Here is a 10656-nt window from a genome sequence, read left to right as displayed (position 1 = left end):
TAAAAGATCAACTTGATCAACTGTTGTCCCTATGGGGTGCCCCCTGGCCACATATATAAAGGAGTGGAGGAGGGGAGGGGCCGGCCCTCTCTATGGCGCACCCTAGGGGAGTCCTACTCCCACCGGGAGTAGGATTCCCCCTTTCCTAGTAGAACTAGGATCCCTTCCAAGTAGTAGGAGTAGGAGAGAAGGAAAGGCAAGGGAAAAGGAGAAGGAAGGAAGGGGGCGCCCCCTTCCCTAGTCCAATTCGGACCAGCCCATGGGGAGGGGTGCGGCCACCCTTTGAGGCCTTTCTCTGCTTTCTCGTATGGCCCATTAAGGCCCAATACGAATTCCCTTAACTCCCCGGTACTCCCGAAAATACCCGAATCACTCGGAACCTTTCCGATGTCCGAATATAGTCGTCCAATATATCGATCTTTACGTCTCAACCATTTCGAGACTCCTTGTCATGTCCCCGATCTCATTCGGGACTCCGAACTCCTTCGGTACATCAAAACACATAAACTCATAATATAACCGTCATCGAACTTTAAGCGTGCGGACCCTGCGGGTTCGAGAACTATGTAGACATGACCGAGACACGTCTCCGGTCAATAACCAATATCGAAACCTGGATGCTCATATTGGCTCCTACATATTCGACGAAAATCTTTATCGGTCAAACCGCATAACAACATACGTTGTTCCCTTTGTCATCGGTATGTTACTTGCCCGAGATTCGATCGTCGGTATCTCAATACCTAGTTCAATCTCGTTACCGGCAAGTCTCTTTACTCATTCCGTAATACATCATCCCGCAACTAACTCATTAGTTGCAATGCTTGCAAGGCTTATAGTGATGTGCATTACCGAGTGGGCCCAGAGATACCTCTCCGACAATCGAAGTGACAAATCCTAATCTCGAAATACGCCAACCCAACAAGTACCTTCGGAGACACCTATAGAGCACCTTTATAATCACCCAGTTACGTTGTGACGTTTGGTGGCACACAAAGTGTTCCTCTGGTAAACGGGAGTGGCATAATCTCATAGTCATAGGAACATGTATAAGTCATGAAGAAAGCAATAGCAACATACTAAACGATCGTGTGCTAAGCTAACAGAATGGGTCAAGTCAATCACATCATTCTCCTAATGATGTGATCTTATTAATCAAATGGCAACTATTTGTCTATGGTTAGGAAACTTAACCATCTCTGATCAATGAGCTAGTCAAGTAGAGGCATACTAGTGACATACTGTTTGTCTATGTATTCACACATGTATTCCGGTTAATACAATTCTAGCATGAATAATAAACATTTATCATGATATAATTAAATAAATAATAACTTTATTATTGCCTATAGGGCATATTTCCTTCAGATGCTCCAATGTTCATCCTTCTTGTCCGTGCTAGGCCCTTCGTTTGCAAGCAACACAAATGTATCTAAGTTAGGCAGCATCATATTCTCATGAACACTAGAAACATTACCAAAAAACGGAAGTACCTGATAATTTAATTGGCGTGTGCGAGCTCTAGCAATTGTTCCAAGAGGTAAAACAAAAGGGGATATGGGTGTAACTGCGGTAGCCATGTTCTCATCATCCTCCCCTTCTTGAAAACAAAGCCGTCCTCGGCGTTGATTAGTCTGAAATGTGGCTAACAAAAGAGATAAGGTGTACACGTTGTATATGTATATGCCATCCATTTTTGCTGATCTCGGTTAGGGCACATGTGACATGGTTATACAAGAGTACCCTTCAAAAGTCGTGAAATATAAAGCCAATATATTATCACAAGAAGTCAAAGGCATGAAAATATTTCAACTCAGTTTGCACATATAAGAAGCTCTTATTCATATCAGAAGATTGACAATGCTTGTCATTAAACCAACCCAACATTGATGAACCATCACCAAGATTAGAGGTCATATCAAAATGATTAAACATTGGCACAATTATTTTCAAACGTATTTGATCCAAATTTGAGTTATTCCCTGATTCACGTGATTCTTTCGCATCGATAGTTAATTCAACGGGTTCACTCAAAATTGCTTGATCACATGGCAAAGTCAAATCATCAACAGAGTCCTCTAAAAAAGCTGGTGTGATCAAAGTAGTAGGTAGCTCATCACATGGTGCATTTAAATTAACAAGACATTCACCATACTCATGTGGAGGTGGAAGAATAATACATTTGTCATTACCTATTATGGTTAACTCAGATGATGTAGGCACTCTAGGTGGCAACAGGTCATGTGGTGGAGGTGATGTAGTGCTCACAATAATGGATGTTGTTGTCATAGTAGGCGCAGTGGTGGAAGGAACAACCGTCGCAACTCTTGGGATTTGCACCTTCCGCTTGTTTGTTTTCTGGGCAATCTCCTATTCAGCTTTGCAAGCAAGACGAAACAAACGGTCCATAGGATAACACTGTTCATGAATTAGTATCTCCTGAATGTCACAGTTTAATCCTTCCCAAAATCTATCCATAAAAATCATCTTCAGTTTCTTCTAAAGAGGAATGCAACAATGTAGTTTGTAAATCATCATAATATTTCGTTACAGTGTCACTACTTGTTTTAAATGTTGCAACTTTTTAATCATGTCACGAGTATAATAAGCGGGGACGAATGTATGTCGCATGGCAAGTTTCAAATCATCCCAAGTAATAGGTATATAATCAGGGTGTAACCGACAATATTCACTCCACCAAACTAAAGCATAACCAGTGAAAGAAACAACTGCAACCTTAACTTTTTACGTTCATCAAAATTATGGGAAGCAAATATATTATTTATGTCGAACTCCCATTCAATATATAAAGCAGGTCTAAAACGGTCATTAAATGATGGTATAGGAACATTAACATGATCATATGCATTTGGATGTTCATGCACCTCTCGTGATCGTTGTGGAATTTGCATAGGTGGTGGCACGTCTCCGCGACCGACAAAGCCCATGAATTGACTCTAGATCCTGTCATGATTAGTAGAAACAAGAAAAAAAATCCAAAAATAATGTTCCTATAACTACTAGGATGTGGTGGTAAAACGCTCACAGTAACGCAAATATCAATGTCTTACAAGTTCTTACCGTGCAGCAGGCGGTGATCGGCAACCAGCGGTGTCAAGTAACTCCAAAAGTTGGGTAAAGCGATTGCCAGGTGAAAGTATGGATACACAGTGTAGAAATATGTGAAGCTGGGTTGGCTTTATATATGTGGAAAAAAATGCTATAACCACATTAATTAATGCAAGCTGAAAATTCGTTCAAAGTGGTCGAATGCTGGTCTTAGGCTACCAGACTAGAGACACGAGCCTAACACACAGACGAATTCACAGCCGGAACCAAAGTGAAAATACCAAGTGCTAGATCAAAAGAGGATATACAAACAAGTAGCGCTAGCAAGCCACTTAGGGCTCGTTTGGTTTGTAGGAATTTCATAGGATTTCTAAAGGATAGGATTCTTATAGGATTTTTTCCTTTAGAGCCCTTTGGTTCATAGGAATGGTTTCCTATTCCTACATAGGATTGGTTCCTATCCTCCATATTTCATAGGAAAATAAAAATGAGCCTAGACTCAATGGAAAAATTCCTTTGATGTCAACCAAATGACATCTTGTTTCCTATTCCTACTCATAGGATTTGAGATACATGTCATCTCATTTCCTACAAGATTCCTATTCCTACGATAATTCTATCCTATGAACCAAAAGAGGCCTTAACTTTTTTTTCTCCTTTTCGCCTCCTTTTTTTCTCCTTTTCGCCTCACAACGATCCAAGTAGTATCACCACTAGCCACTTGTACTTCTTTTTTTTAAAGTCCACTCTCCAACCGAACCAAAAAATATTAGCACTATATTCCCTTTCAAACACCTGCTCTTTTGTTTCTATCCAATGTCCAACGTGGGCTCCAGCCAACACACAACATTGGTGCAAACCTCCTGGTACCACTCTTTTTTTTATTAAGTCACAAGGGATGCACAACGAATAGCTACAATCAATGCGAACCAACCTGTGGTTGGATGGTTAGAGGGATTGTGGTATCCCCAGCCCAGCAGGGTTCAAATCTTGATGCTCGCATTTATTTCTGGATTTATTTCAGGATTTCCGGCGATGCGCATTTAGTGAGAGGAGACGTTCCCATCAACGACGAGGTGCCTACGGTGACTTCGTAAATTTCAAGATGATATGCCGGCTCAGTTTTTCGGAGGTGCTCATAGGGGTAGGGTGTGCGTGTGTGTGTTTATAGGGGTGAGTGTATGCGCGTGTATATGAGCACTTGTATGTGTACTGATGTTTAAAAAAGCTACAATGATCACTTTCCTCACGTGAATCAATGGATGGGACCTACAGCCAGAATAATCGGAAAAAATACTAAATATATCTCCATCGAAATTATGTGATGCCTGAACTGTGGACGAGACTTGCCTGCTTCCCTCCCGTGTGCCCATCCGTGCCCCCGCATACGTGGCTTGATTTGATTGGAACAAAATAAAGCCTGGCCCCACCCCCTTAAAAATCAAGGGGGAAAATGATTAAATTAGAAAGAAAAAAGGAAAAAATACAACCGTTGGATGAGGTAAGAGCACGGATGGAAGCATGGGAAGGGAGCAGGCAAGCCGGATCCCTGAACTGTATCCACGATAGAAGGAAACCAGCGTGGACTTCCAAAGAGCGACACTTCCTCCTTTTTTTTTTGAAATATTCTTATATCTCTTCCGGATGCACACTTGCCAAAACAATTCTCTTTCTTTCCTTGTTCAAATCTCTCTCTCTCTTCTCAACAGAAAATCCCACCACGTATGGTTTTTTTTTTCAAGGACAGGTCCAGACTTGAAAACCTCCAACGAAATCTTACTTTTTTTTGTGGATCAAACGAATCTAGACTTTATCTCTTCAAAGAACCACAACCAACCTTGCTTTTTTTTCAAGCGCCGGAACAAATGTGCCTATTATTTCTCCTACAAGTTAGCTGACCATGTATGCGCCCGGCAGTTTTTTCCTCCTCCAAACGAGCAAGGAAAATCTGATTTTTCTCCTTTCCTTTTAAATCTCTTTCTTTTTACCTCCTTTCTTTCCAATAACTCACGTTATTTCCTTCCGAACTCTACCAATTAAGTCGTCCTCTCTCTTTTTATTCTGATTCTTTCCAAAGTCAAACAACACACGTGGGAAGGATCACGTTCCAAATCCCAACAGATCTGCCACACCTTTTTTTTTTTGCTATTTTACCACGAAAAGAAACAAGGCTCCAAAGGAAAAACGAATCTGCAATCAACTCTCTTTCCTATTCAATGCTTTTCTTTCCTTACTAGTAAGCGTGCCCGTGCAAATGCACGTCTCAACTAATATATATGTAAGAATTAACATACCCAGAAAGATATTTTAATTGCACTAAAAAGTACTATTATAAATCAAGAAGACACTTCAATGTATCATCGACTCATCGTATTCATAGAGCCAAAAAATTATAGCAGTATTTCCTGATGAAGCTGATCAATTCTCTCAAACATCCGAAATGTTGTGTGCAGCTTCACTGTTGATGTAGTTGAGTAGGTGCACCAAAAATTACTTCATTATCTGGTTACCATCCCGAATGAAAATAGCAAGTCAATCTAAGTTTTTGCATAGTAGAACATAAAATCATGAAATAATGAATATTGACCCTGCAAATTGGTAGATTTAGTTCCTTCGCATTCCATGAGTGCAATAAACTAAAAGCAAAATAATCAGACCAGTTCTTGTAGATATATGCATTATCATTATCTTGAGCGTTAGAAAAACTAAATAATATGCTTTAGTGGTTTGAAAGGTAGTCAGTTGTCTTTGTTTTTTGGAACACGAGCTGGTAATCGACGACGGCAGAAGAAAAAAAGACATCATCCCATTCAGGATTTGCTACTTGGGGTGTGCTTTAGGTATAATGAGATGCACATCTTTCAGTGTTGGAACTCGGTGGGCATCAACTCTCTTGCGCATCATACTAAACACGAGCAAGAAACTTAAGCATGCGATAAGAGAGGAAAGAATTCAGACAAGTTGATTTAATTTGGAAAGGCTTATGCATCACATTGATGCTATAGACTCCATATACCAAGCATCATGTCGAAACCACAATGAGTACTTACAACATCTTAACATTATAACATTGTACGCAATATCCCATTGATGTCACAATCAGTATAATGAAACAGAAAATCACATCTAATCCCATAAAAGATTACATTTGCTAACTGCAATGTCTGAACGGATAGCAGCATATGATTATTCAAGAGGGACATCACTTTGCTAAACAAAAATTGTAAGTGATACAGAAAAGTAAGTATATCACAAATATGAATGGAACTATGCTCCAACAAAAGTATAAAACGAATGAATCAAAAAAGGCTGCTTATGAGCTTGTTCATTTAGATTGATACTGGTAGCTAGTTCCTTACGTGCAGATGTATTCTCTTGAGAAACATGACACCTTAAAAACTATACACGGGACACTGTATATTGAACTCAACAACAGAAGTTTGGGTTCTATTAAGTTGAATATCATCAACCTAACTTGGAAACATAAAATTGTTACTGCAAGAGTTCGTACTTCCATATATGTTGTGCCTCCTTTCGTCTTCTCTACAATTGGGTACTCGAGATTGAAGCTGATTCTACCTCCAACCTTTACTGGGACAAAAAAGACCATTTCACTGTCGAGAATTACAACAGCACTCAGTTTCATCAACTATTCATTTCTCATATTCATTACTCTAGTAATGGTTACTTTGCTCCTAAACTGGCAGTACTCCCACTGTACATGTTTTGGATGTTTTTGGCTTTCAAAATCGATTGCTGCTTGTGGTGTTATCAAATTTCCAAAAAAGCACCAGTTGCAATCAAGAATAGTACATTACCTATCCACTTTTTAAAAAGGACATTACATATCCACTTAATCCACAAGACACTCCTACAGAAATCAAGTCATTTTTTCCTCTACTAATGTATACAGGAAGCAACATTTTTTCAGGTTCAGTCATGACTACCTCTTTGCGAGGCAAGTAAGCCAGGAACCCGTCGGCTGCTCTGCTCCCACTGCTGGGGAGTGGTGAGGTGGAACACCGAATGAGGAGGGTAGCGAAGGAACCACTGTGAATTTTTAACATCATAAGATATTTATGTACTGCAAATATTCTGAAATTTGTACACCAGCCAGTATGCACTCTCTAGCAAGCAGCCAAATATTCTGAAATATGTACAGCAGCCAGTATGTACAACAACCAGTCTTCAGGGATAGCTAGCACCCAATGAACTATTTTATGAAAAAAATCAGTGAATATGATACCACAATTGTTGCCTCTAAAACAAAATCACTAAGTTGTAGTTTACAAATTATGATGCTATACATGTTACCAATTATCTAGCTTCCTACGGCACTAACTTCTTACCAGTTGACATCGAAGCGCCTAGCTGAGTTTTGACACACCCTCGTCGAAGGACCTCTTTGAACTCTAACTGTACCAACAACTGCCTTCTCAGTTAAAACATGGTGCGCCCAAACTGCAGTGCAAAGGAAAAATTCAATCACTTTGCCAAAAGGTCGGAATAACTCTGGCAAAAATGATTCCAGTTGTAAAACGTGAATGCTGCTGAACTAACTTGTTTATTTGTAACCAATCTCACTTGTTTTAATACCAGAAAAGTTTATGCATCTAATATAAAAAATACACAACATATGCACAACCATACATTATCCACTCTAAATGAAGCTTAATTCCAGAAAAGGATTATCTTCATCATTAGCATTAGAAAGGGGATAACAATCTTACATGTAAAGCAACATCCTATGACAGAGTACACGCCAATGAATTATGTATTATTTAAAATTCCTGATAGGACACAAAATAACTTGGTATGAATGTTCATGATATTCATTATGTGATCGAGTGGCGGAAAAATGGTGTACGAAATGTTAATGGAATACCTTATGTGGACTTTGGAACTGCAATATGATGCAGGCAACGAACAAGTATAGTAGATAAAAATTCTCCAGCTTCCATGGCACCTATATGGTCAAAATAATAACCATGTATTCCCTCATGTGCAGTAACAATAGCATCAATCTAGAAACTTACTGCATCGCTGCGGTGATTCGCAACAGAACCACATGTTTCTTCTTGCGTCATGCAACATCAGTCTCTGCAAATCTAACATACTGAATTTGGGAGCACGCCCATGGAGCGGAGGTTGATGATAGCAGCCGCATCCTCCCATGGGAGGAGTGGGTGGCGACGACGGATCACGCCTTGCCGGCGAAGTCCAAGGGAGGCGGCAGATCCCGCTGTTCAAGGGCGTCCTGCGGCTTCAGTACATGTTGCATCTGGCACAACGCAGGAGACAAACCTCCTAGCAAAATGAGCAAATGGTCATTCAATAATTATGATATGCAGAGTATGAACATACCATTTGTGTGTGTGTTGGTTATGTTTCTCAAAGGTGTACATTCCTTGGATCCTAACGGAGCATGTGCCTCAAGTGTTAGTTGACCATTAACAATATTCAGAGCCTGAGACTTCTTTTCTTGTCGGGACATACAACGTTTTTCAAGGAATGTTGCTCTCTTCTCATCAGACATTCGGGCATACAATGTATTCTTTTTTGCTTCTTGACTATTAGTAGTGACATTTGCATTCTCAATCATAGACGAGTTCGTTATGTCTTTAAATGGGGAACGATGCGTAGTCATTCCTGGAACTTTGTCTGGATTACTCTTGCTCATCCTTTAGGAAAAACACTAATGTTAAAGAAAAATCAACAAAGTACAGAAAGAGGTGAAAAAGCATATGTAATAATCAGACATTGGAACAGCATGTACAATGTGCGACTACAAAGTTTAGAGTAAGCAACATTGATAAAGTGCAGGAGCCTCAACATAGATAGACGGATCGGAATCATCTTCCCATTATGTACAACTATCCCATTATGCAGTCCACTGCTGCAATACATATGTTTGCATCTGTTTTAACTATGGCACTCTATGAAGCAAGCCTAGAACTCACAGCAGCAGAAATTAGAAGGCAGTGGTATTGAACATGCGTACAATTAAACCAAAAATTGTCACTGCAACCAGGAAGAATGTGAGGGGAAAGCACCTGCAGTGTGGAGGACCAGCGGTGCCTGTGACCGGGCGGTGCATGGACGCGGCGGCCCGAGCGGCTGGAGCGTGAGCGTGGCGGTCCGGGCGCCTGGAGCTATGGCGCCGTGGTCCGCCTGGAGCATGGAGGGGGCGGCCCGGGAGCCTCGAGCGTGGGCGCCGCGGTTCGCCTGGAGCGTGGATGGGGCGGCCTGGGCGCCTCAAGCGTGGGCGTGGCGGACCGGGCGCCTGGAGCGTGGGCGGCAGTCCGGGCTACGCGTGGACGCGGCGGTCCGGCGACGCGTGCAGATGGAGGCAGGCGGTGGCTGGCGGGGAGGGAAGAGGTGGGGCGAGGTGTGGGGCGCTGGGCAATGGAAAACTGCCCCGAGGGCGTGGTCGCGAGAGAGCAGAGGGCAGCGACCTGTTGGTGAGGATGTTAACCCAATGACATGGTGGGTAATTAAAGTATAAAACGCGTTTAGTATGCTGGAGGGATATAGACCATCAGATTGCAGGTTTCGATGGATAGAATGATTTGGTTCTCCACCCTCTCGTGCTTTTATAGTGGTAGTAGATAGTGGATAGTAGATAGTAGATAGATAGATAGATAGTAGATAATAGATAGTAGATAGATAGATAGATAGATAGATAGATAGTAGATAGATGATCTCTCAAAAACGTGTGGATCCACGTGGGTTGCTATTATTTTTTTTGGTAAACTCCGACCGCATCAACACTTTCCTTCTTTCCCAAACTCCAACCGACCCAAGTTATAGGAGAGAATCCAAACGCATCACAACTTCCTCACGAGGTCTTCTCTACTTTTTATTTTCGCTTCAAAATAAATTTCTCTCTGATTTTCTTCTCATGTAACCAATGTATTTTTTCTTCTTCTTGAAAACTCTGTCCTTTCTCTCTTACAGCAAACAACCGCAATAATTTTTCTCTCTCTTCAATATGAATCAAGATGGAACGACAACAATGGATGGATGGTGGTGATGGCGGCAGTGGCAGCGGAATATGACAACGAGGTGGATGGCAGTGTTTGCGGATGCGGCGTGAACAAAACGTGACTAGAATTCGAAACTCTAAAAGACTAGACACTAGAAACCAGCAACTCGACTCACGATGCAACCGAAAATTCAACAGAACAAAAACTAAGTGGTAATGGCAAAAAGGCTCGGACTGTCTGGGACAGGGATGAACTAAACTGCACTTTTTTTGTTGCTTTTTCTTGGACTCTAGGTATGAAGAACAGATGCAATCTAGACTACAAAAAACTGGTAGAATCTCACCGAGCAACCTGAAAACTGATACCACTTGATATGGGCGAGGGTCCTGATCTTTCAATGAGATGATAACTATCGATTTGGTGGAGACGACTTTGACGATCTGACTACAAACGTGCACGATGTTGCGCCTTAGCAATCGCTAAACCAACTCCGATAGGTTATTGACCATGCTGGAGCACGATCAACCTGACCACGAAAGTCTATTCCTGCAAGCAATCGAAAAACAAGCAAGAATATGATTAAGCAATCTGAATATTGCGA

General features: G+C 41.3%; 1 protein-coding gene across 2 annotated transcripts; it reads right to left on the bottom strand.

The window, feature by feature from the left end:
* Nucleotides 1-5323: 5323 nt before the first annotated feature.
* LOC125554771 (uncharacterized) lies at nt 5324-9612 on the bottom strand. Of its 2 annotated transcripts, XM_087517610.1 has the most exons (5): nt 9123-9612; nt 8106-8376; nt 7419-7530; nt 7017-7119; nt 5324-6655 (listed from the first exon to the last, which is right to left on the bottom strand). In XM_087517610.1, the coding sequence occupies exons 2-5, from the start codon at nt 8242-8244 to the stop codon at nt 6425-6427; spliced, it is 585 nt and encodes a 194-aa protein (XP_087373736.1). In that variant the 5' UTR covers nt 8245-8376; nt 9123-9612; the 3' UTR covers nt 5324-6424. The 2 variants fall into 2 exon arrangements, 1 of the variants encoding a protein (XP_087373736.1); XR_007304443.2 differs by lacking the exons at nt 5324-6655; nt 7017-7119; nt 8106-8376; nt 9123-9612 and adding an exon at nt 7800-7864 and having other exon boundaries at nt 7126-7530.
* Between the last annotated feature and the right edge of the window lie 1044 nt (nt 9613-10656).

The sequence above is a fragment of the Triticum urartu genome, chromosome 1A, assembly GCF_056163025.1.
Source record: "Triticum urartu cultivar PI428250 chromosome 1A, HENAU_Tu73, whole genome shotgun sequence".
Lineage (NCBI taxonomy): Eukaryota > Viridiplantae > Streptophyta > Magnoliopsida > Poales > Poaceae > Triticum > Triticum urartu.
Note: the sequence above shows the minus strand (reverse complement) of the source record. Positions and strands in the feature narration are given on the sequence as shown.